The sequence below is a fragment of the Lynx canadensis genome, chromosome A3, assembly GCF_007474595.2.
Source record: "Lynx canadensis isolate LIC74 chromosome A3, mLynCan4.pri.v2, whole genome shotgun sequence".
NCBI lineage: Eukaryota > Metazoa > Chordata > Mammalia > Carnivora > Felidae > Lynx > Lynx canadensis.
In genome coordinates this window covers 85,522,952-85,550,135 of record NC_044305.1, presented here as the reverse complement: position 1 = coordinate 85,550,135, position 27,184 = coordinate 85,522,952, and the positions used below count along the sequence as shown (strand labels likewise).

The 27,184-nt window shown below is 43.4% G+C and overlaps 1 protein-coding gene across 1 annotated transcript in view; it reads right to left on the bottom strand.

The window, feature by feature from the left end:
* Window positions 1-4,583: 4,583 nt before the first annotated feature.
* ARHGAP25 (Rho GTPase activating protein 25) overlaps window positions 4,584-27,184 on the bottom strand; it is a 90,595-nt gene continuing 67,994 nt past the window's right edge. Inside the window, 7 exon segments of the mRNA XM_030310739.2 lie at window positions 4,584-6,569; window positions 9,359-9,891; window positions 12,446-12,642; window positions 13,471-13,592; window positions 15,095-15,168; window positions 20,023-20,155; window positions 25,141-25,348. Coding sequence (XP_030166599.1) covers window positions 6,362-6,569; window positions 9,359-9,891; window positions 12,446-12,642; window positions 13,471-13,592; window positions 15,095-15,168; window positions 20,023-20,155; window positions 25,141-25,348 — 1,475 coding nt within the window. The 3' untranslated portion in view covers window positions 4,584-6,361.

Genomic DNA, 27,184 nt, shown 5'->3' with positions numbered 1-27,184 from the left:
TAACATAGGACACTGAACCTACTCCAGGCAAGGGCCTGGTGTGGCGTGTGGCCTCCAGCCACTCTCAGGACAAGCAGGCAGGCTGTGTCTTGGGACTGTGGCAAAGGTATCTGCCTGCAGATATTTCTCCCCTTTGATGCTGAATCAGAGCAAAATTAGTGGTTCTTTCTTGGATCTGCACCAGTATTCTTTAAAAAAAAAAAAGTCCCCAGGATGCCTGGGTGACTCAGTCGTTAAGCATCTGACTTCGACTCAGGTCATGATCTCACGGTTCGTGAGTTCAAGCCCCATGTCAGGCTCTGTGCTGACAGCTCAGAGCCTGGAGCCTGCTCTGGATTCTGTGTCTCATTCTCTCGCTGCCCCTCACCCAACGTGTACTCTCTCTCTCTCTCTCTCTCTCTCTCTCTCTCAAAAATAAATAAAACATTAAAAAAATTTTTTTAAGTTAAAAAATTTAAAAAAATAAGTCCATGGGGCACCTGGGTGGCTCAGTTAGTTAAGCGTTGACTTCAGCTCAGGTCATGATCTCACGGTTCTTAAGTTCAAGCCCCCCATCAGGCTCTGTGCTGATAGCTCAGAGCCTGGAGCCTGGAGCCTGCTCTGGATTCTGTGTCTCTCTCTCTGTCCCTTCACCAGTCACACTCCTTCTTTCTCTCAAAAATAAACAAACATTAAATAAATAAATAAAGTTAAAAAATAAAAAATAACCAAAGTAATTTAAAAAATTAAAAAGACCTTAGAAATTTTATTTTGGTCCATCATCACTTAGAGATAGCTGTGCTGCATTCCCTCCCCACATGAGGGTGAGGCCAACATAGCATTGAACAAATTGGACCGACTTAGCTCTTAGCTCTCCTGCATTGAAACCTCCATTTCCACATCTGTAAAATAGGTAGAGTAGCACTTAATCCAAAGAGTCTACTTAAGATTTAAAGGATACGACACTCACAGAATGCTTGGCACAGTACCTGACAGAGAACAAATGGTATTTGTTGCTTATGAATGGTAGTTCCTCTTATGATATTGGTAATGGTGCTAATCAAGAACAGAGAGCAGAGAAAGAAGTCCAAGTGCCAACTCGGACCAGTTGTCAGATTTTCTGCAGGGCAAGTCAGCTTTCCACCCTGCTACTTAAATCCCCCTTACCCCTTTTAAAGCCCTGCCCCCTCACCTCACCTCAGATCATATGCCCTGTGCTCTCAGGTGGCCAGTGCCCCTACATGACACTATTCCTTGGTGACATCTCACACTCTCCATCTATCCCTCCACCCACAAGCATCTTATCCTCTTGTCATCATTTCATTACACAGCTCTCTGCTTGGAATCAGTATACTAATATTAAGATTGTATTAATGATTAATGGAAGCTTCATGGTTATTTCCCAGATATATCACATTCATGGTTAATTCCCCTAAGGCTCCTGATAGAAATTTCTCAACCTACTATGAATTTGAAAGGAAGATGGTTTTAATCAGAGCTTTTCTTGAGACTCTATAAATCAAGTCCTCCAGTACTGACCTTCTTTGCCTATGTATAGGATCAAGGCTTAAAGCAAGTCGAGAGAATTCCTGTACATTAAGGAAATCTCAAGATCCTTAAATTTGTTCATGACTAAGCTATTATTATATTGAGATTTTTTAGGTAACGTCTTTGGGTTCGTTTTTTTCCCCACTTGAAAAATGGATATATATCATAGATCCATTTTCCATTGCTTAAGCATCTCTTATCCTAAATGGGTGGACACATGATAAACTAGCAAATAGGAGGGACAGAGCGTGTGGTTGTGTTGCCTGGGGATAGAAAAAAGGAGTAGGTAGATTTAATATTATCATTAGTCATGACCTGAGCCAAACTTATCAGTTTTAGAAACATGTTTAGCAATTCTGTCTGCATATTAGAATTAACTGGAAATTTTTTTAAAGAAAAAAGTTCTGGGATGCCTGGTGGCTCATTCGGTTAAGCGTCCAACTTCAGCTCAGGTCATGATTTCATGGTTTGTGGGTTCAAGCCCCACATCAGGCTCTGTGATGACAGCTCTGAGCCTGGAGCCTGCTTCAGATTCTGTGTCTCCTTCTCTCTCTGCCCCTCCCCTGCTCGTGCTCTGTCTCTCCCAGTCTCTCAAAAATAAATAAACGTTAAAAAAAATGTTTTTTAAAAGTTCTTAGGCTCCACCCTTCAAAATTCTGATTCAATTAACATAGGATGGGGTTTTAGCATCAGATTTTTTGAAAATCTCCTTAAGGTAATTCTACAGTGCAGCCAAGACTGAGAACCACTGTCTTAAAACAGCATCAGTAATATAAAGGAGGTAGAAACTAGCATCATATTAGATGAACGTTGGTTGTGACCAAGATATGAGACTGGCTCTCTATTCTGGAAGTACTCAGCAAGTGACGTTCAATGGGTTTTACATGGTGGTCATGGCCTGGGGGAAAGAACTCCTGGATAGAATCCAAGAATCAGTAGGTAGTGTGCTAGAGGAGGCTCAAAAACCACCTAACTAATCCTTTTCCTTATCGCTATGTGAGCACTTGGCAATTCAGCTTGTCTTCAGGCCTCAGTTTCCCTATCCATTAAATGAGCAGATTTGATTAGATTACCTGAGCTCCTGGGTGTTTTCCAATGTTGTAATTCTCTGATTCTAAGATAATTTTTGAGCGTCACAGGAAAGATGCACCTACGCATTGGTATTCTCTGCTCATTCCTCCTCTGAGGTCACCCACCCTGGGAAGCCTACTGAACCACAGGCCCTACAGCTCCAGCTCTTCTGCTGCTGGCCAAATGCCACCCTGGCTTCCTCCAGCAGTAGCAAGACTTCCATCCACGAGGCCTTCTCTAGCAGGATGAAGACTTGTGTGCAATTCTTATAAAGACAACTCATTTGAATTGCAGGGGCAACCTCTAAGTGATCTCTCTGCTCCCCAGCAAGCACACGCCTGACCACTGATGCTATCTGCAGAGGAAGTGCTGGAATGCGGAAGTTTACACGATATCAGTGTGCGCACATCCTCCTGTCTTTAGCCCAGGGAGCCCAGCCAACAGCAACTGTATCATGGTGCTCCCTGTCTGCCCCATCTTGGCAGCCTTGAGCTGCCTTGGAGTCTCCTGCTTTGCGCTTTTTTTCAATGGATGGGCTGTGAAACAGGGCTTAAGGAATTGATCAAAACAAAAACACGTTTGGTGCTTACAGCCTCTGCACAGGCTCTGTACTAGGAATGTCACGCTCCATGTCTCCAGGCCTCAGACTCTGACCAGAATTCACTGGAAGGGAATTGCTGTGGTCTGGGTGTTTGTGCCCCTACCCCCAATTCATATGTAGAAATCCTAACCCTCAGAGATGATGGCATTAGAAGGTGTATAAATCTTTAGGGTGGAGTCCTCATGAATGGGATTAATGATTTATAAAAGAAGAAAGATTCCTAATCCCTCCACCATGTGAAGACACAATAAGAAGTCTGCAACCCCAAAGAGGTCCACACTTGACTCTGACCTCAAACTTCCAGCATCTGGAACTGTGAGAAATAAATTTCTGTTGTTTATGAGGCACCAAGTCTGTGGTATTTTGTTATAGCAGCCTGCATGCATGAAGACAGGGATCATCTCAGCCAATCCCTTAATGCAAAATGTCCTATCCAGTGCACAGACTTACTGGGAGACCCATCAGCTCTGCCTCAAACTCGAGACAAAAGTGACCTGATAAGCACCATGCCTGGGGCTGTGTGGTAAATGAAAAATTTTGGTAGGGAAGATGGCAAGGGGTTTTAAAGTACATATTGCAGATCCTTTTTAGTTTCTCAACATCTGCACAGGTAGAAGAGAGGTAAAGGAAAGAGGGGGTGGGTGGCTGGAAAAAGGCAGACTGAGTAGATCTTGTCCATGGAGGAGCTGAAGGTGGGGGCTCCAGGGTCAGCAGAACACCAAAGACAGAGGTCTATCTCTGGGTGCTGCTTCCCAGATCCTGGCTCCTTGGTCCAGGTGAGATCTGGAGCTATCCTGTTGTCTACCTCACATGTAGTCTTTTGGGCACTGAAGCCAGTGACATCAGACTCCAGATCTTCTTCCCTGGCCCTTCCTTGCACTCACAGGGTATAGAGTGCTTTCTTATGTTCTCTTTATATGGACAGTGTTAGCTTAGGCAAGCCAGGTTCCCCTCTTGCTCATGAAGAGGAATAGACACTCCAGCTTCCCGGGCTGAGCGGAGAGGCCACTCTGGTATCTCATAGTACTGGTGGAAGAAATAGAACAAGAGGCATCACCTGGCCAGGAGGAGCTTGGAATTCAAATGCAGCCCTTCTGCTCAGTCTGAGCTCATGCTCCCATGCCCAGCTAGTTCCTGTAACATGGACCTGCAAACAGTCTTCAGGTCCTCCTCTTTGCACCTTCAAACAAATGTTCCCTTTAGAATTATGAAGCCGACTACTTCCATGCTCAGCTGTGTTTCAACACCTAAAGAGTCCGGGTGAGGAATCCATGGGAGAAAACAGGCACTATGTCTGGCAGAATTGTAGACTCTCATCGGTATAAATGAGGTGTTCAATAAGTGTCTCCCTGCTTGCCACTCTGTAATTAAAAAACAAGTAAACCCCAGGAAATCAAACGTTTTATTGCTTTACTTAATGATGTTCCAAATCAACCCCCTCCCACACCCCGATCTTTCATTAGCAGGTCTCTAAAACAAACATGCCAGGTCTTGTCCCTGCCCTCCATCAGTCTGGTGACTGGTGGCAGGAGAAACAGGACCTGAGTAGCAGGACTGAGCAACACTGATGTCACTGTTTGTACCACTAGGTCTGTAGCTAATGTGTCATGGCCACAGGCAGGGGTGGGGCAGGGGGAAACAACCAGAGCGAAGAGAACAAAGAGAAGAGGAGGAAAAGTGAGAAAACAAAGGGAGAAAAAGAAATAATTGAGGAGACACACGCTGCGAAGACTAAACTCTCACCACAGTAACCATGGATTTCAGACCTCTGATGAAGCCATGTGGTTTCAAGAGTCAAGTCAATGTATGACAGCAATGGGGATGACGTATATGAAACTAGAACAGGTAACACCTGCTGGGAAATCTGTCCAGTGGCCCCCAAAGCTGAAAGCACATTTGAGAATATCTATTTGTCTGTGTTTTGTTCTCACCCTTATTCAATGTCTGTCCTGTATATGTTTTATGATTTACATGATATAGCAATGTAGCAGTACATGATATAATTTATAAGTAAAGAAATATATTGGGGGGGGGTGTCTGCTCAAATATTTTCTACTCATGGAGTACATAGTCAAAAGAGTTTGGAGACCACTTAATCAGGATAATGACAAAAATTATTAAAGCCTCCACTATCCTTCCTAGCGAGGCTTGGGGCCTCACCCAGGCCCTCTGCCAGGCTGGCTTCACTCTAGGAGGAAAAGTCTGCCAGGAAGGCTCCTCTCCTAGCTACTTTCTAGTGCCTCTTATCCCTAACAAGAGTGAAATCACTGGCATTTTGGTGAAACAGAAAAAATATTATTGGGACTACTACTATCTAAAACCCCCAGCCAGCCTCTGAGGAAGTCACATCGTGGTGAGAAGGCCTCTTTCACAGGCCTACCACACACAACTGTGGCCATGGAAAGGCAATGTAATCCAGCCCATGTCCTGCTCACCAAGCCTTGCGCCTGGAGAGGGGTGTGTCTGCTTCAAGGAAGGGGCACCTTTCACTAAGGCTCACAAAGGTGTTTGTCAGGATTACCAATAGCCCTGCTCTCATAAATACACATTTATTGCTTGTTTTGTCTTAGTCTAATAATAATTTTGAGTTTCCAAACCCTGGAAAGTGTGCATCATGGAGGGGGTGGCAGAATGGGGCTCCAGTCAACAGGTGCAGCTCCCCAAAACGCAGCTCACCACAGGTGAATACAAGAAAGCTAAATATCATTTTCTGCCCCTATGTCTCAGGGACACCATGAAGCCATCTGACTGGATGAATTGTTCCACAAAGAAAAAAAGAAAAAGAACTAACGCCTCAGTCCACCATCGGTTGGGGCCAACATGTTGCCTAGGTCCTTGGCACATGGCCTCAAATGTCTCCACTGGACATAGTCACCCAACCATGGAAGGTTCCATCTCACTCAGCCTGAGACCACGGTGGAATAATGCAATCCTTTTGAATACAGCCACAGGGGGCCATAGACGTCCCCACATGTCCCTGCTCACCCTCATCTTCCTGCAAATTCCACTGATTTATTTTACTGGGAAATGTGGTGTTTCCCCCCAAAATGTGTTCTTCTCCCTCATAGGGAGTAATTTTGCCTCTCAGTCATCAGGTAGCGCTGAGAAAGGGAGCGTGTCGGGTGGGCCTCTGTGGGCTGTCTCCATGTTTGCCTGGGACCCTCAAGCATCGGCCTTGGGCTCTTTCATTGATTTGACAAATTCCTTGACTTCTTCTTCCAGGGCCTTGTTCCTCCTCTCAACATCCTCCCGGGAGCGCTCCACATTGCGGAGGCTGATTTCCAAGGCTGCAAATTTCTTCTTCTCCTTCTCCAGTTCTTCATTGAGCCTCACCACCTTGGCCCAGACATCGTAATTTTCCTTCTCAAGGCTGCAAGGAAGAAAATAGCAGAATGAAAGAACAGGGTAGGACCTCTAGACTCTCCCTTCACCCTTGCTCACAACACCCTCTGTCCATTTTCCTTTCTACATCACAAGACCTATAGCCAACCTGAACCTCTTATTAATGTTCCACCCACCCCCACACACGCAGACTTCTCAGTAAGCCTGAATTCCCAGGGCATGTCTGAACCTCTCTTTTGTCATTTTAACACCATCTTGTGACATCTCTTGTGTTGTTCCTCCTCATGTCATTCTATGTTTTGTATCCTCCAGAAGATAATAGTCTTTGAAAGAAGGAACCACCTCTAACATATGTATATTTTCACCTCCACAGCACCTTGCACGTGTCCTGCTCAACAGAAATGTTAATTGACTGCTGAGGCCCCATATTCCAGATTCCTAACACCTTTGCACACATGAGGACCTGCTCATCCTGCTTCCATGGAGAGTACCAGCGCCATCTCTTATCAAGACCCCCTAGGGGTGGAGGTTTGGAGAAGTGTGGGGAACTGCCATTTGGAAGCAGAGGTCCTGACAGCCCCACCCCCACTTCTGAATCTGCTCCAGGTGAAAAATCTGTTGGGTTCCCGAATTCCCAGAATTTTCACTGTTACTGGTCCAAATCTTAGTCTAGTCCCAGGTGCTCCCTGCTCTGCAGGCTATGCTGAATTAACTCCTAGGAATGAGAGTACAATGCCATTTTTAAGCCCAAAGAGGAAATTTCAGGACTGTGGGGAGATTGTGTGACTGGAAGTTTGCTTCAGAATTCCATTCTATGAGATGCTGCCTCTCTGCCCAACCCCCTCCAAATGGCATATTTTGTATAGAAAATTGAGCTCTCATTTGAGCCCAGCCTGGCTTCTATCTTCAGGGGCTTTGGCCCATTCTGCATGTAACAGCCCATCTTTGGAGCCTTGCCTACCCCTGCCTATCTCTTCCTACAGATAATCTAGTCTCATTCCTTCTGGCCCTCTCATTACAAATCTAGTTTTCATCTCAGAGTTTACTCTTGCTTCCATCTTGCTTTGGGAGAAATCTCAATTGAGAGAATACTGCCAGATTTTGACCACTGATTCCAGTGGAGAGGTAGAATCTGAGTGGGCTCAGGAGCCTGACTAATTCAGGTTCAAATACCTGATTACATCAAATACTGATGATCAGTTGTGTGACCCTGAGGAATCTTTTAATACCTCCTGAGCCCCTATTTCTTCTATAAAATGGGGATATTACCTATTTTGCAGGATTTCTGTGGGGATTACATGAAAATGTGTATCTGGGGCACAAAGTTCAGAGCAGGCACTATGGACTGTTAACTCTCCCTCTGTTGAAAATGGAGGACCCTTCTGATGGGTGAATTCAGAGAACTTGGTTCCATTCAGAAGGAGCAGCCCTTCCATGGCAGCTGGGTCTTTCCCTACCTTGTCAGTGACATTCACGTCAGAGTGCAGTGGGAAACTTCTCTGGGGCTGCTTCCCTCAGAGTCAAGATGGCACATGAGTGTTGTAGGCCTACAGATGATTGACTTCAGGATCTTAGACAAAGGATCTCCATTTTGCTTTTAGATGGGCACCCCTCTATGTAGGGAACAAAGAATGAGGGCTCACAAAAGTCTTCCTGTCATGTACCTGAGTCTCAATGGACTGAAAAGCGGTCATGATTGGGAAAACCCTACTAGTTCATATTTCATTGTCATGATTAGTGTTAATATGGATTAAGCCGGATTGAGCCTTCCTCTCATGAAAAGTCAGTGGTGTGAAAAAGATTTCAAGAAAGTAGTTTATCTACCCAAGAGAGCAAATTGTGTCCAGGCATCTTGGGATGTGCATGAAAATTGTGGCATGAGCTGCCTCACTGGTCTTCCATTCACCCCTGCGGCCTGTACTCCGTAGGAAGCCAGTGATTCAGTGAAGCTTTAGTCAGGTAGATCTTCCTAGAAACTCTGCTCCACACAGGCTTTCAGGGGGCTGGAAAGGCCTCCTGCACTTGTCTGCCCTCTCTCCTCTCAGTCACCCCCTGCTTCTCCAGCTCACCACGGCTCTTCCTGTGCATTAACATGCCAGACCTGCTCCCTTCCATGGACTCTGCACCTTTGCTTCTCCCTGCCTGGCCTGATCTTCCCCAGTATGTGGACCTGACTCATTCCCTCTTCTCTTCAGCCCTTTGCTCTGATGCCACCTTCTCAGTGAAGCCTTCCTGACCACATTATTTAACATAATGTGGTCCCTCTTCTTGAGCCCTTCCCCAACTCCTGCCCTGCTTTATTTTTCTCCATTGCATGTTCCATCCTCTGACATAGCATATATTTTAATTATGCTATGCCTTCCTATAGAAGGAAAATTCTATAAGCACAGACAAAACTTTTGTTTGTTTTGTTCAGTGCTGTTTCCCAACAGCCAAGATAGTGTCTGGCACACTATAGGTGCTCAATAAATATTTTCAGAATGGATGTATTACATTAAGATGAACAAAATTTAAAGTTCCTCTTCATTCATTACAGCATGCCGATCCTTAAGGAACAACTATTTGGAAATGGTTGCTTAAGCCTTGTAAGCTACATACTTAACTTCTCATGAATTTAACCTAAATAGAGTTTTCACTAATTTGGTCATCTCATTACTCCCTTTACCCCTTCCTGTAATTAAGCCCAATTGCTGTAGATTAGTGTGTTCTCTAAACTCAAGCTTTCTAGTATCATTTCTTAGCAGATGAGAACAGTCCCTGTTACTGCTGAAGATGGAGGCCGGGTGGCTGCTCAGGACCCCTCTGCATGTGACTTACTTTTTGATCTGTTCCTCATACATTTGCTTCTGTGTTTCTATTTCCTTTTGCAGTTCCTGGACCACCCTCTGCAAGGATTCAAGTTCCTCTTCTCCAGAGTTCTTTTTTCCAGGTCCGGTTTCAGAGTTTGGGCTGGCAAGAGTTTCTCTCTTGGAGTCACAAGCATGGGAAGAGACAGCAGCTGCCCCATCCCCAGGGGCCCCAGGCAGGGAAGGGATGTTATCATAGGTGGAAGTCCGCTGGGAGTCAGAAAAGTGGGGCATACCTTGAGACATTGTTCTCCGGTGCCCTTCCCCTGCCTTTACCTCTGAAGAGGGCGACCAGAACTCATTCTTAAAGATCTCTACTTTGTTGCTGTTGGCACCTTGAAACGCCGATGTCAAGAAGCATTTCCGATTAGGGAGCGTCTGAGTCCTTTTTCTTGACTGCAGCTTCCAATCTCCTAGCTTTTCCTTGGGGGCTTTACTGCTCTCTTCAAAATACCCATCACTCGGCTGTTGTCCAGTGGGGCTTCCTGCGTCTGAGTCGCTGGTCTAGAAAAAAATGGCCACGGATGTCATGTGGGTTTTCCCATATGTATCATGTTCCCAAGATAAGGAGTAGTGACTTGGCTGCACACCCGTGAAACTCTTAATTAGAAGACCATCTGTTAATTCATCACGTTAGTTAGATGTGCATGATCTGTGTGGTGTTTCTTTAAGAAGATATTGCACTTAAGAGGAATTCATGCTCTCAAATCAATGGTTTATTAGTGGTTAAGAGAGTCTCAAACTAGGATTCTTTCATAGCTTTAGGATAAGGAGATCTTGCTAGCTAGAACTCAAAATCCAAAAGGCATAAAATGCAAGTCTGATAAATTCAACCCACATGGGTTTCCATGACCCCCTAAATTAAAAAAATAAACAAAGAAATTGCATATAAAATCAAAAAAGAAATGACAAACTAGCAAAAATATTTGCAATACATATCACAGACAAAAGCTACTCTCTCTAATATATAAAGTTCATAAAACTCGAAAAGAAAAAGACCAGCAACCAACAAAAATCTAGACAAAGGACAAGATCAGACAGTTCACAGAGGAAAAGAAAAATGCAACAAGCCTTTACACATAAGAAAATATGTTCAGTTTCTGCCATTATCAAAGAAACCCAAATCAAAATTAAAACTACTGAATATCAGTTTACACCTCTCAGATAGGACACGTCCCCAAATTTGAAAACACATTCTGCTAGTGAAACTGTAGGGAAACAGGTTCTTTCGTGCACTGCTAGTGGAAGTACAAAATGGCACAACCTCTATTTAACAATTTTAATAAAAATTACACAATAATCTACTTACCCTCTGATTCAGCAATCCCAATTCTGGGAATTTATCCTAGAAATACATCTCCTGAGTATAAAATGAAGTATGGTCAATATTATTCATTGCAGCCTTGTTTGTTGTACAAAGGAATGAAAACAAATTGGTCAAATGAGAAACCTGTCCATGTATTGACATAAAAGGGTCTCCAGGATATACTCTAAAGTAGAAAAATGCAAGACATGAGCAGCGTGTGTGTATGTGTGTGTACATGTGTGTGTAGAGAGAGAGTAAGAGATGTTACATTTGTATAAAAAAAAAGAAGTAAATAATTTACATTCATATCTGCTTGTATTTGCATAAAGGAACACTGGAAGGGTAAGTATGAAACTAATGAAGGTGGGGAAGGATGGGGTAGATGGAGATAGCAGAGGGAGCAAGCTTTCTCAATCTATATCTTTTTCTCTTTTTTATTTTTTTTAACCATGTGTATATATATTTTGAAATTAACTTTAAAACAAAAAAAAAAAGATAAGGAAAAAGAAAAAGAATGAGCCCTAAAATCAGAAAACAAGACTCAAGCTCTCCTTCTAATCCCTCTAGCTAATCACCAGCTTTTGCAACCCCACCTGGAGTCAGAATCACCTGCGCCTCAAGGTGAGAACCAGAGCTAAATCCCATTCTTCAACATCCTAGTGCTGCTACCTTGGGCCAGCTGGTCAACCTCCTTGAGACTCAGCTCCTGAATGATAAAATGTGGATGATAAATCCTGCCCTACAGAGTTACGGTGAGAACCCCAGAGGTGACCTATTTATGTTTGTCATCACAGTGGCTGCTCATAGTTACCCACAATATTACAATAAATAGCAGAAACCTGTCATATGAGCCTGACAATGACTACTCTCAAGGACTGCTAGTAGGACTTCATTAAAGGAAGTATGAGCATTTCTAAATATTAATTTCATTTGAGAGTGTTAGTAAAATGCACTGTGTATAGACATCACCTAAGAAAAATCAGTACCACTATCTACCTTTTTTCCCAATACTTTCTTAATTATCCTCAGGATTAATAGTACTGCAGGCAACTGACATTACCAGGTCAGTCAGAAATTTTAAATTCATTTCTTGGTCACACATAAAGAACCAAGCTGCTACATCAAGTTCATGGGTTTTTTTTTAAAGTATTTGTCTCCATCAATATATAAAAATATTTGAGCTTTGTAACTAGTCTACATTTCAGAGGCTGAAGAGTTTTTTGACATTGGGAACGTGAGCCCCAACACTTCAGTACAAATGAGGGGGTTGACATTGCTGAGACAGCTTATCAGGGAATGAGAAATATTACACGAACACATCACATACGCTGAGAAAGAAATCACGTTTCATGGGTTAGCAGGAAACCAGTTCTCTCTGGACTTTCACCCGGAGTTTTCAACAACTCTTGCTAAAACACTTACAATGTGATATATAATTTCCCCTATTGAAATTCCCTGGACTGTGCCTGGAATGGCTTCCCTTTTTGAGCGGACTTTACTGAGGACTCCCATTGCTCAGCCATTAGGAGATTGGCACACATGTCACTAATCCCACCTCCAGGATGCCAACAGAGACTAGATTTGAAAGAGGCCAGGCTTTCAAAACGTATTCAAATGGGTATCTACCATCTGTGCCCATTGCCACAGCATCATCAAAAACTCCCCCATATTGCCACACTAGACAAGCTCTTACATAGAACGACTTGGACTAAAGGAAGAGTCAGGTGGAAAAAGAAGGCTCTCGGCACTTACCGTGTTACTAAAGCTGTCTGTCCTAGACATCGTGGGGTCTTCAGTGGCATCCCAGCCCACAGAACTTCGAGCCACTGGAGCTTTCTTGGGGTCATTTTTTTGAGCAGGGGGTGACAAGGGTGTATCCTTGGACTTGGGAAACAGAACTTCATGGTCTCTGATCATCATGGTCATCACTCTTTGGATTTGAGGAGTCCCTGAAAGAAAGAAGAAAGAGATCTGTAGAGTTGTACCATGGCAGGAGGCAGACATTCCTAAGGGTCTCCATCATGGGATGTCTCTAAACTTGGCTCTAAAACCACAGAGTCCGAAAAAATGTCATTTTGCTCCTCATGGGACACTTCTGAATTGCTTGAGGTAGAAGATTGTGGTGGAAGAGAAGAGATAGAAGAAGGATACGGGAGTGGGTAAAAGAGGGTTATTTTCAGCCTGTATGGTCCTTTAGTCAGTCTTTGATCAGAAAATAGGCAGTATAATAGTAGAGAAAATGAAGACATCTTTCTCCCCTCATGTGGTCCTCAACATGACATCTGATTTCTTATTGCACACATAATAAATATGTGCTAGGAATACTGCCTTCCCAAATCCATGGTAGACATCAATACTCTATGCCAGGACTTTTGCTCACTGAACCAAGACACAACCACAAGTGTGGCCTTTTTGTGAATTCTTACAAGTGGCCTTTTTGTGAATTGTCTTCTAAAGTCAAACTTGCTTTCTCCACTTTCTTGCAAATCCGCTTTCTCTGGCTAAGGCTATTTAAAAGTAATTAAAGACTAAGAAACACTAGCTGTTTTTGTGCTAGCCTATTGTACTGTGTGACCATTGGGTAAATTTTGAATCTCTCTGCTGTGCTGTGATCCGGAAAATGGACATAATTCCTGCCCTGCTCCTTTCACAGGGCTATTTCACAATTTGGGCAAGTTAGTCAACAGAAAATGTTTGGCAATTTGCAGAGCACTTCGGTAGCTGTGTAATTGTCGTTACTTCCTCTGCACTCAACTTCCCCACAGGACCAGTCTTACCTCTCATGATCACAGCAGGGTCTTCAACCTTTGACCTGATGAGATTCACACCAATCACAGTAGCCAGGTTATCCACGCTCATTTTATTAACACCACAGTTCAACTGGATTTCATGTAGGAACCTGTGGGCAACCAGGAAATCCCATAGTAGGAAACAGGAAGTTGCCAGAAGGAAGCACTTCCAGCTATCAATGAGATCTCAGAGATGGATCTCATCTCCTTCCTTCTAGTCTCAGGAAGGGGACCAGTCTGGTCTGCTCTGCCCACATGAGTTTAGCTTCACCTTGAAAGACTCAAGATCAAGGTAGAAGAGAAGCCAAGAGGGGTCTGTCCAGCTTCTGGTGGTGGCATTGGGGCTGGGAATGGAGTGTTGGCAGGAGGCAGGGTCCAATGCAGGGAGCTAAAAGGAAACTAGAAGGACTCAAATGGGTATCTGACTATCCCTAGTCCCAATTTCCTAGGCTTATCTCCCAGGTTCTCAGTATCCATCCCACCCAAGTTTCCAGAGAAGAAAACTTTCTCATGAGGAGATGTCACAGAGGGGAATGAAGAAGTGACTCTTGCTTCATCCTCTGATTATAGCACCAAGCATCTCAAATTCTCAGTGGGTGCTCAATAACTAGCAATGAATTTTTACTATAATTCTACCCATTGGAGACATGAAGCTCTCCTCAGATTCACTATATTAAAAAAAAAAAACTGAAAACATCAGCAAAGGAATTTCTACTCTCTCTAAAAACCATTTTTAAATGAATAGGCTGAAGCAACATAAAATTCCAAATACATAGAAATTATCAAATAAATGATGGTGTTTTCAAATGAGGAAACATTATGAAATATTACAGATGCGTTTATAATCCTACTTTAGGACAGGCAGAAATGTTCACAATATAATATTAAGCCCAAAACAGCAAGACACAAATATGTACAAGAAATTGTTCCCCTATATTTATATTGATGTATGTAAAGATCTATCATAGAAAGAAAAACGTCCAGAAGGAAACATGCCCAAATAATAATAGTGATCTTTGCTGAGTGAGGAAAAGGCATTATTTTTATTTCTTATTTATGGTATGTTGTATTTTCCTTTTGCAAAGCATGCATCACTTTTATAATCTAGAAACCACAACAAAAATTTTTTTTAATAAAAGCAAATTTCAGCTCTGTCTGGCAAGAAGATCCAGATTCCCAGCTCAGACAGACCTGGGTCCATCTACGCATTACATGTTGCCGCAGAGAAGGCACGCAGGTCCTCAGAAAGGGAAATAAGAAGGGTGGCCAGGAATGAATCTAGGGCACTAAGTTATGGTCCAGAGTCAGGAAGATGGAAGATCATTCTAGAAACATTCATAAGGATTCTGGGTTTTAATACATGTCCCAGGACTCCAGGTAGCACTTGGGCAGGCCTGGAAGAGGAACATGTTCACTTCATGTGCCAATCAGATTTTCAGCGGATCTTTTAAATTATCTTGTGGACATAGGGAACAAACTCAGTGCTGTGTGAATACAGTTGACCTTCCCAAAGTCTGGACCAGAAGCTCTGAGTTCACAGGGACACTCTTTCCTCCTCTAACCAGGTGCTTCTTTCTGATATGGCTGGAAACTGATACCAGGGGACTCTTACCTGCATATGTAGCTCAGGAGGTTATAGTTGTCTCGAGGAAGGATGGACAGCTGCTTCACCAGCTCCTGCTGAGCCTGGGAAGAGATTTTGAACACCCTAAATGAGCCTGCTCACTTGCCAGCAATGAGACTCTGGAACATAGGGAACATAACTGATGTATCTGTGCAGAAAGCAACACTTTGGTACTCACTCCTGTTCCCATAGTTTTGTGTGTTTTTTAAAAGCTTTTTATGTCCAAATAATTATAAATTCACAGGAAGTTGCGAAAATAGTATGGAGAAGCTCACAGGTTTTTATACAGCACATTTCTTTATTTGTCTCTAATCATGCCCTCTTCCCCAACTCAGAACTACTCTAAGGCAAGGACGATTTGACATCTCATACTCACAGTAATTGTTTGCTTAGTGAATGCTTAAGATATAACACTCCAGTGAAGCACTGGATCACATCCAAATACCCCAAGTCACTTTAAAAGTAGTGAGAGAAGAAGGAAGCTTCGGAGAAGGATTTTAAGCATTATGGCCTTGCTGAGATCTGCGGGGACACAGGACAAGCTGACCAATCGTGGGAAAGGCAGGTAATGTTGGAATGTTCTACCTCCATGATGACCATGAATGTTAGAGAAGAAATTCATGTGCCAGGGAGAGGAAGGACATAGAGCTTTCTTAGTTCTTTTCACCAGCAGCTGCCTGTAGGGTCTGTAGTCACTGTCAGTAACATCGCGATTGTAAAAGTGTGCCAGTTAACATGAGACATGTAGGCTCCCTCAAACCTGAGCAGCTCCTCCTGGAGAAAATGCACCCTATGGCCTGTCAGCCTGCATGTAGTGACTTGGTGCAGACCCTCTGTATCTAGAATACCTGCTTCATATTAGGATTCCCTCTTCCAGTTTAATGAGTGAATTCTTTGTAAAGGTTGCTATAGATTCATTGCCCTCAACTACCACTCCTGCCACATTTTCACCAATGAGGAAGGCTGTGGTCTCTCTGCCCTGACCAGATGTGCGTTACCACAGATCAGAAACTCAAGCATGTTGAGGGGTGCCTGGGTGGCTCAGTCGGTTAAGCGTCTTACTTCAGCTCAGGTCATGATCTCACAGTTTGTGGGTTCAAGCCCCAACAGCTCAGAACCTGGAGCCTTCTTTGGATTCGGTATCTCTGTCTTTCTCTGCTTCTCCCCTGATCACGCTCTGTCTCTCTCTCCCTCTCTCCCTCTTTCTCAAAAATAAACAAACACAAAAAAATTAAAAAAAAAAAAAGAAACCCAAATATTTTTTTTTTTTAATTTTTTCCACGTTTTTATTTATTTTTGGGACAGAGAGAGACAGAGCATGAACGGGGGAGGGGCAGAGAGAGAGGGAGACACAGAATGGGAAACAGGCTCCAGGCTCCGAGCCATCAGCCCAGAGCCCGACGCGGGGCTCGAACTCACGGACCGCGAGATCGTGACCTGGCTGAAGTCGGACGCTTAACCGACTGCGCCACCCAGGCGCCCCAAACCCAAATATTTTGAGATGGAGAAAAGTTGGGAGAAGCAGGTCTAAAGCGAATAAGTTCAGGGGTGGGAGTCTTATTGTCAGATCTGCATCCACATACCTCTTTGCTTTTTCTGGAGCTATGGGTGAGAGATTGCCTGAAACACTGATGCTTTTTAGCCAACTTTTAAACCTCATTCTATAAAATGTTATTAATTTCACAAGGGTGAGCTGATATACCTATATTAATTAAGACTTCTCATGTCCTCATCTCACTCTTTCCCCCAAAAATTTATAAATCATGCACAAAATCATTCAGTTACTTATTTTATTTTATTTATTTTTTTAATGTTTATTTTTGAGAGAAAGAGAGACCGAGTGCAAGTGGGAGAAGGGGAGAGAGAGAGGGAGACAAAGAATCGCAAGCAGGATCCAGGCTCTGAGCTGTCAGCAAAGAGCCCAACGAGAGGTTTGAACTCACAAACCGTGAGATCATAACTTGAGTCAAAGTTGGACGCTTAACCAACTGAGCCACCCAGGTGCCCCTGGTTATTAATTTTAAAGTGGCTTGAGGTGTTTGATTATAGTCCCATTCTTTTTTTTTTTTAAGTTGATTTATTTATTTTGAGAGAGAGAGAAAGCACACAAGCAGGGGAGGGGCAGAGGGAGAGAAGGAGAGAATCCAAAGCAGGCTCCACACTGTCTGCATGGAGCCTGATGCAGGCCTCAAACTCACGAACCGTGACATCATGACTTGAGCCAAAACCAAGAGTCGGACGCTTAACCAACTGAGACACCCAGGTGCCCCATTATAGTCCCTTTCTTTTTATTTTATTTTATTTTATTTTATTTTATTTTATTTTATTTTATTTTTTTAACTTTGTAATTTAACTTTATTTTTTATTTTTTTAAATTTACATCCAAATTAGTTAGTATATAGTGAAGCAATGATTTCAGTAGATTCCTTAATGCCCCTTACCCTTTTAGCCCACCCCTCCCACAACCCCTCCAGCAACCCTCAGTTTCTTCTTCATATTTATGAGTCTCTTTTGTTTTGTTCCCCTCCCTGTTTTTATATTATTTTTGTTTCCCTTCCCTTATGTTCATCTGTTTTGTCTCTTAAAGTCCTCATATGAGTGAAGTCATATGATTTTTGTCTTTCTCTAATTTCACTTAGCATAATACCCTCCAGTTCCATCCACGTAGTTGCAAATGGCAAGATTTCATTCTTTTTTGATTGCCGAGCAATACTCCATTGTATATATATACCACATTTTCTTTATCCATTTATCCATCAATGGACATTGGGCTCTTTCCATACTTTGGCTATTGTTGATAGTGCTGCTGTAAACATTGGGGTGCATGTGTCCCTTCGAAACAGCACACCTGTATCCCATGGATAAATACCTAGTAGTGCAATTGCTGTGTCGTAGGGTAGTTCTATTTTTAGTTTTTTGAGAAACCTCCATACTGTTTTCCAGAGTGGATGCACCAGCTTGCATTCCCACGAACAATACAAAAGAGATCCTCTTTCTCTGCATCCTCACCAACATCTGTTGTTGCCTGAGTTGTTAATGTTAGCCATTCTAACAGGTGTCAGGTGGTATCTCATTGTGGTTTTGATTTGTATTTCCCATTATAGTCCCTTTCTTTATTAGATCGTTACATCCCAGGAAGGCTGTCACCCTGATTGGCTTCATTTGCCTTTTGTTGCTGAGGAAGACCTGTATGAGATCATGCAACCTCATTTTTGTGCAGGCAAATAGCTACAATAGCTACAGCATAATTAGCTGCATCATTATTTTTCCCTTCCTTTCCTAACATTGAAATATAAAACTGCCGTTTTTCTTGTGCTGGGATCTACTTAAATCATGAGGCTCCTCACTCTTAGGAAAGAAGTTCTCATAGCTATGTTTTCTACCAGGTCTAGGGCACTCCATTGCTTAAAATAATAATAGTAATAGTAATAGTAATAATTATTATTATATAATATATTCCTGGGAATATATTATATAATAAATGCTAAAATAGAGAATAAGCCTCTCCTTAAACTGATACTTTAAAAATATCACTCACCTATCTCCTATCCCTTGTCCTCAAAACAATGCTAAGTATTGCAGATGCTATTATGAAATTTGTATAAGCTTGTGCTATCCAACATAACAGCTACTTGACACATGTGACTATTTAAATAATAAAATAAAATAAAATTAGGAATTGTTTCTTTAGTTGAACTAGCTGCATTTCAAGTGCCCAATAGCCATGTGTGGCTAGTGGTTACCATATTGATCAATGTAGCTATGTACCAGTTCCACCATTATAGAACGTTCCGTTGGTCTAAGGAAATAAACTGAGTCTCACAGAAAGTGCTTAATTTGCTTAATGGCAAAATCAAAGTTAAATCCATGTCTTCACTGTAGGCTTTTTTGTGCACCACTTTGGCAGAGAGAGCTTTAAACATGGTGGTGCTAGGAGTGCCTGAGTGGCTCAGTCAGGTAAGCGTCCGACTTCAGCTCAGGTCATGATCTCGTGATTCATGGGTTTCAGCACCACGTTGGGCTCTGTGCCGACAGCTCAGAGCCTGGAGCCTATTCTGAATTCTGTCTCCCTCTCTCTGCCCCTCCCCTGTTTGCACTCTGTCTCTGTCTCGAAAATAAGTAAACATTTTAAAAAATTTTAAAACATAGGAGTGCTAAAAGCGAACCTCCCAGAAGTGGGGAGTTAGACCCCAATTATCAGCAGTATACCACAAACATATTTGTGGGGCATTTGGTTTTGCAAATCCTGGTTAAAAACCAGGAGGTTTTATTGTTGTTAGATGGGTTTTCCTGGTGGCTTTTGTTGGTCGGTTAATTTGTTTAATTAACATGACTCTAGTGTGGTGATTGTTGACTTTAAGACCTTTCAGGAAACAAATTACATGGGAACACAAATCCTGCAGGCAAACTTGTGAACTCTAACAAGCATGATGCTGCAGACACTGACCACACCCCCTTAAGCAGCTGCAGCTGAAAAGAACAAAGAAAAGTTCCTTGTCCTTCCTTTCTCTGGTGTCTGCATTCCTTGTATGCCCATGGCTGACACTCATGATCATGGTGGAACTAGAACATTCTCCCCTCTCACCAGCCTTCCAGGTTGGTCAGCCTGTCCTTGTGTCCACTGGGTCTCAGCAAGGCCATATTGCTTGAAAGCCTTCTCAGAAGCTTTCTCTTTCTCATTAAAGTGGTTTGGGTATATTTGATTATAGACAATTCTTCTTTGGATTGTTACATCCCAGCAAGGCTGTCACGATGACTGGCTTCAGTTGCCTTCTGTTGTTGACAAAGTTCCAGTTTGACAAAGTATCTCACTAAAAGGTATGAGTCCCTTGACCCACTGTTGCTTGCCTACCAGAAGAGTGTTCAGTAACTATCACCTTCCAAAGCAGGACAACTAACTCTAATGAGATACAAACCTTTGCCTCATCTGCATTCATGAGCTGCCCGCACAGCAGGAACCCCTCATACTGGCTCCAGGGAACCACTGGCTCTGGGAGGTCTCGGAGGTAAAGCTTTAACAGGGAGGCCACGGTGTGTACATCTGTATCTCTGCAAGAAAATAAGCAATGTTGTTTGAAAATAAAGCTCCAGAACATTCCTTGCCTTCCCCTTCGTGGTCCACTAAACAGAATCCCAGGTTCCAAAGGGGAGTTTTGCAGAGGAGCAGAGTCTGATAAAGATGTATCCAAACAAAACATCTTTGCTAATCTTCTGGAACCATGACCCTCAACACTTTTTTCTTTATCTCTTCTACCCAACTGCCTCAAAAGTAAGTTCAAGGTCTACTTTTTCATTAATCCTATTAAATTATTTTAGTCTTCATCTCTTTCTATTTTCTCCAAGTCACTTAGTACCTCACAATTTTGCATTTTCTGCTTAGTCTCTAATTTTTCATGTGATAACTCATTTATATTGATGGTCCATGATCTCTTTAAACCCTCAGAGAGCTCAAAACAGTTCTGGGATTCATTCATATATTTGTGCAATTGTTCAATAAATAAGCATTGAGAGAACCTACTAGGTGAAAGATATTACCTCAAGCACTGGGATTTCAGCAGTGAACCTGAGGGATATACAGGACACCTGGCCTCATTGAGCCACAGAGCTGTGCAGACTCAAATGTTACCAAGTCACTACAAAATTGTGAGGTTAGTGCCATGACTAACCTGGGACTGTATGGAGGTGTGTAAAAGGGACACCCAGTGCAGAGCTGAGGATCCATAGGGGCCAAGATCTGAAGAATGACAAGGAGTTACAGTATGAGGAAGGGAGCCTAGAGGGTGGGGAGCAGAGGCCCGGCTGCAGAAACACAGACAACATTCAGATGACTTCCTGTTAACTGAAGGAAGCTTGGACTTTTCAGTTCAGCTTGTCCAGTTTATAGCAGGAGTGGGCAAAGCATGGCCCAGGAGCCAAATTTGGCCCATTGCCTATACACTCTATGAGCTAAGATTGGATTTTACATTTTTAAATAGCTGGGAACAAAACTCAAAAGAAGCAGATATCATAGCATGTGAAAATTATCTGAAATTTGAATTTCAGCATCCATCAAGTGATATGGCCATGCTTATTCATTTTTGGATTGTCTTTGGCTGATTTTGAGCTATAACTCTGCTAAAAGCAGAACTGAATAGCTGCAGTAGAAACACTCTGGCCTGCAAAGCCTAAATATGTCATATATGGCCTTTTATCAAAGTCTGCTGACCCCTGTTTTATAGAGCTATTGCATTTATTATGCAGCTCTATAAGAGAAAATAAGTCTGAATCTACCATATGCTTAAAGCTCATTAGTGAAGAAATTATTTACTTCATATTTATTTACTTCACATCAAAAAACCCCCCAAAAAACTGGTATTCTTTTTTTTTTTTTTTAATTTTTTTTTTTCAATGTTTATTTATTTTTGGGACAGAGAGAGACAGAGCATGAACGGGGGAGGGGCAGAGTGAGAGGGAGACACAGAATCGGAAACAGGCTCCAGGCTCCGAGCCATCAGCCCGGAGCCTGACGCGGGGCTCGAACTCACGGACCGCGAGATCGTGACCTGGCTGAAGTCGGACGCTTAACCGACTGCGCCACCCAGGCGCCCCCAAAAAACTGGTATTCTTAAGTGACTGTCCTGGTAGTACTTTGAAAAGCAAGGATGTGCTGAGAGGTTCAGACAATCTGAATGGCTCCTCAGTTTCATTGATGGGGAATATAGAATTCACTGGGTAGGAGTGCCTCCTGGAGAAGGGACAGGTTGGGCTGGCTTGGGCAGAAGGAAAAGAAGGGAGGCATTGGAGGAAGCAGAAATAAGAACATCAGGACTTGACTGTAAAGCTCTGCCTTGGCATCCTGAGTAAGTTTTTTTGTTTGTTTTTGACAGCCAGTGTTTGGAGATGTCTTCTGAAAAGGCCCCAGCTTTGCAGCCTGTCAGCTCTCTACCTCAAAATGAGAACATGAACTGGCACGGAGCCCTGTCTGTGCTCCACTGCTGCCTCAGGAAACTGGGGGTGGGAACCATTCACTTAAGGTGGGGATTCTAGAAAAGCCTTCCCTGCTGAGTCACTACCTAAAAATATTCCTGGACAAAGTCCTCTTGTCAAAATACATGAGACATTCCCAAGAAAATGGCAGAACGACAACCAACTAACACTTTGCAGGAGGAGCATTCACCCAAAGTTGCAAAAGGAGCCATGAGGCTTCTCCTCATGCCCCTGCATCACCATCCATTCCATGGTCTTGGTCAGAATCCGGGGCCTCTCCCTCACCCCACACCCAATTAGGCTCCCAAATCCCCTCAAGTCTATCCAAATGTCACGTGAATCACTTTAAGTCCTGCCCCCCTCCACTGCCCTATTTCAGAAGGCAATGGCCTTTTGCCAGGATTCTGTCCCAGCTTCCTAGCTGGCCTTCTGCCTCCACAGTTCCATTTTCTGATGCACTGTCCACTGCCTGGCAAAATACAACATGCAAAATATGCCCAAGGAATGAGTGTTGCAAACAACAAATTAAAATGAGAAAGATAGTAGAGACGATGAATCAAAAAACAGAATCTTTTAAAGAAAAATGACAACAACAAAAACCACAAACTACTAGATAGTTCAATCAGAAGAAACTATGACAGCAAAAATATCCAACATTAGAAAAAAAGGCTATAACCACTGATATAGCGTAGATGCTTCAGTGTTATAACCAGAGAACATAATTATCTATGTAAATCATCTTGGAACATTTAAAACCAGAGAAACCTTCCCGATTCATTTTATCAGGGGGAGATAATGCTGCTTGTCCTGGCTAACTCCTTATGCTTGTCTAAGGCCTCTCAGTGTAAACGTCATTGCTTCTTGGGGGTCTCCCTAAATCTATCAGATGGTGTCAAAAGGCCCCTGTTCTAAGTCCTCATAGTACCATCTAGTTTTCCATTTTAGCACTTAACACAACGGAAATTAGACAATTATTTTTGTAAATTTTTAGTATAATGTCTGTGCCCTAATTTTATCAGAGCTGACTCACTTGTCACTGTTACAGTTTACATTTCCAGAATGATTTTTCCTGAGTTTGCTATTCCTTCAACCCAAAGAAACATGTTTAAGTCAAGTTAAACATGTTTTTTTTTTAAGTCAAGGACTAAGAGAAAGTCAGGAGCCAGGTTGAACTTCTGAGCTCAACACCTGATCCACTAGAGGTTAGCCCACGCCCCACCGATGGCTCTGCCAACACTTCCCTGGTGGCACTGACCTTAAAATGTGGCACATCTGTATGTTTCTCATGGAAGTATAGGTATCAGAAGTGTATTGGCTTATGACTGGATAGTATCCAGTCCAACAGAAACTCAACAAAGAGATTTTAAATTTTATTCATATATGTTTAATGAGAATCAGATACAGCTGCACTAGCACCTACCAAATAAAAGGCCCTTTGTTTCTTTTCATTCCAGTGAGACAATTTGGGAGATCTCATGGTGAAACCACACATATGACCAACGTAGGGGATCTAGATGACTACCCACAAGGATTATGTAGACCCAAGCATCGGCCCTGGGAGGACTCTGAAGAGCCCCAGGTGACCCTTCCTATTTCTGGGTATGTAAACTCTACTCCTTAATTCTGGGGGTGGAGAGGTCATGACAAGCTGTGGTAACTTTCCTCCTTCCTGCCCCAAATATTTCATAGGTATCCAAGACTGTGACTCCACCACCCAGGCTGACTTTATAGGAACATAAAATCAAGCCTAGGGCAAGTATCTGACAAACCCTTGCAATCACCTCTATTCCTCCTGGCTGACTCTTCACATGGCTTTAGCAACAACCCACCTGTATCTTTTGATCAACTCAAAGCTAATTAAAAACATAAGAAGGAAACTGAATATAAAAAGGTGGTGAGCTTAATTGATCAGGTGCCTGACAATGAAATGCAATTTATAGTGCTGCTGAGAGGTCTGTAAATTTGATGCCCGTAACCTGCTGTAGTTCCAGTAACAACTCCACCCGTTGCTTTCCTGTAAAAATAAAGCACCCTTGGTGAGTTAACCTACTGCGTGCCGAAGGCAGCAAAGACAGACATGCGGTGGTCCAAACTCAGACAGTGGCGGTGAGATTGGAGCGAACAGATGGTATCAGAGATGCTTCACAGGGAGCATGGGCATTGCTGGTGACTGGGGTGGATGTGGGGAGAGGGAACTAATGGCACTTAGCTGTTCATGATTTTCCCAGGATCACCCCTATTCCTCCGTCCTAAATAACCCCTTGGGGAATTTCAACCTTTGGAAACTGGACAGAGTTTGGGCCTGCCTTACCAAATCTTGATTTATGGGCTGCTGATTTGGAAAGAACAATGGCTCTTTCTTGCCAGCGGGACAAGCGCGCACAGGCAACCAAGGCAAATATTGCACAATAGGTGGAGAGCACGTACAATGTCGACATGGGTGCTGTACTAGCTGACTGTGGCAGAGCCGAAAACCTCGGCTGGGTAGCTGGAGGCAGTGGGGCAGGTAGGCGACGGTGAGAAGAAATGTCACCCCAACTGATATGCCCCAACCAAACCTGGGCAACCTCCATGGGGGAGACCTGAGAAGACGCCAGGCTGCCACGATATCAGTATGTACTCTCTCCAAAAAGGCTCAGAACTAAGTTCAGAGCTGCACATTACTATGGTCTCCCAACCTAACAAGAAGTGTTGCTTCTGGCCATTTCTGGAAAGCTGAGAGCATTGGAGCCCTCCGGTATAGGTATGCTACGTTCTCTACCACAGTGAGTCTATTTGTACAGTCTGCTCACTCTTCAACGTTCCTCACCTGCCCAGTGGTGTAGGCCTTAAGCTAGGTCCCGTCATCCTCCCGGCCTCCCCTACATCCTAAACATCTCTTGACTGCTCAGCAAGGCCCTACTTCTAGTTCACTTCATTCCTCACATAAGTCACCAGCAAAATAAAAAGCTCTCTTTGTTGCAAGCCAGGGCCTTGGAAACTTCTGTGTGAGTCCGGTAGCTCAGCCGGTAGAGAGAGGTCCTCCTACCCACATATGGCAGGGGGAGGACATGGTGAGGACAGGGTACCTGTCAAAGGAGGGCCGCTCCCCGGCATCAAAAGCGTCTCTGAGCTGCTTCACCAGGTTGTCCTGCCCAGGCAGTCGGAAGATGCCCTCTTCATTCAGGCCGTGCTGGAGGATGAACTCCGCACACTTCTCCACCAGGATGGGCACCAGGTGGGGGCCAAATTTCTGCTCATAGGCCACGGTCTCATCCAAACGCTGGCCAAACACAGCTAGAAAGAGAAAAACAGGATGTTCCCATCATTCTGACTTCCATTGGATGAAATGGTAGGTCAAAGTGCTTTGTTTGCCTATTTCTAGATTTGCCAGTGTTGTGTATAACTTCAAAATTTTTAGTGCAATGATACTAAACAAAATATAGGAGACAAGCCATCCATAATATTTCCTGGAGCTACAAATTTGGGAGAGTCTCTGGAAGTCTTTTTCTCTTGACCCACAGTTTTACATATTTAAAATAACAACTCGCTTTTACTGAATACCTGTTGTCTGCTAGAAATTGTGCTAAGCACTTTGCACACCTGTTCTCATTTCATCTTAACAGCAACCCCACGAGGTAGTAGAATTATTATACTCACCTTGCCATTAAAGACACTGAGCTTTAGAGGCACTGGTGAACTTGCCAAGGTCAGGTGCCAGGGCACGGTAGTCAGAATTCAAGCCCAGGCAATAAACTCAAGAGAATGTACTCTTAACTATGGCAGCAAGCAGGCAGTTTTGAATTCTGCTTGTGTCATACAGCATTAAAAAATAAGTCTATCACACGGATGTCTCATACCCTATTAAACCATTGCGGCATTCTTAATAATATAGATTGTTTATTATGTTTTACTATTTTCAAAACAGCTACAGTGAACATACTTATCCACCAAGCAGAGTTCCTGGAATGTATTCAGCACGATGTATAATTTCTAATTAATTGCTTAATTAATTAATTAACATTTGGATAGGTGATCACAGGCTTTTCATTCTTTTGAACTATTTCCTTAGGGCAAATTCTCACAAGTTGAATTACTAGGTCAAGTGTTTTGAACATTTTTATGACTCAGTGGTATGCAAATTGTTGTCCAAAAATATTTTTCCAAATTACACTGCCTCCAGCAAAGCATGTGTGGACCAGCTCCACCCCAGCCCTGTCAGTACTGGCTCTATAATTTTCCCACCCCAGCGGTATAACAAGGTTAGTTTTTAAATCAGGACAATCGTTGGCTACCCATTCTCCCACAAGGCCCCTATTCCCTTTGGTTCCTGGAGGCTCAGAAGACAGGTCATGGCTTCAGCTCTGTCCTGCCTGATTTTCCCTCTGTCATAATTAGGACCTGGTTACACTGACCACTTCAATTCCCAGGACACTGCTTCCCAGAGAGTCCTTTGGTGTTCCCCATGGTTCGCTCTCTGGTTGGTCCCCTGTATCCAGTCTCTAACGTGGATTTCACCTGTACAGAGCTATACTGAGCTCGTGAATCTACCGTGTCCTCTGCACTCCCACCCATTGCCCTAAGCCAGGCTGGACTATTCTCTCACCTATGACAGCTGTGGTGTTCTCTTCTGACATGTTCAAAGCCCTCCTGCTGCCTACCTTTCTAAACCATCTCTAATTTCCCTAAGCACGCTCCCCGCCCCCAACCCTGTTTTTGTCACCCACTTCTTCCCCAATTGCCACAGTAGCATTTTTTAAATTACTCCTCAAAGTCCTAGGGGCTTCTTCTGCAGACCCTCAGATGCTGGGAGGTGAGAGCAGTGGATCTGGGAGGAGCTGAGCATGGGAGTGGTCCCTGTATTTCCTACTCCCAACCACATCTGCTGGGCTGTTGTCTGTTTTACTTATTGCGTTTCAGTGACACTGTTTGATTAAATATTTCTGTGGCTGCAGTTTGAAAGTTTGGGCTGGCATTCCTTAGTTTCGCATTTGGTCTAGCCCCTGCCTACCTTTCCAGCCTGACTTCCTGTCGTGCCCCCACAGGCACCTTACCCTGATGTTCCCAAAACCCTTGGATGGTCTTCTCATTGCCCAGTCTGCGCATGTCTCCTTCCTTGTCTGCTGGAATTCC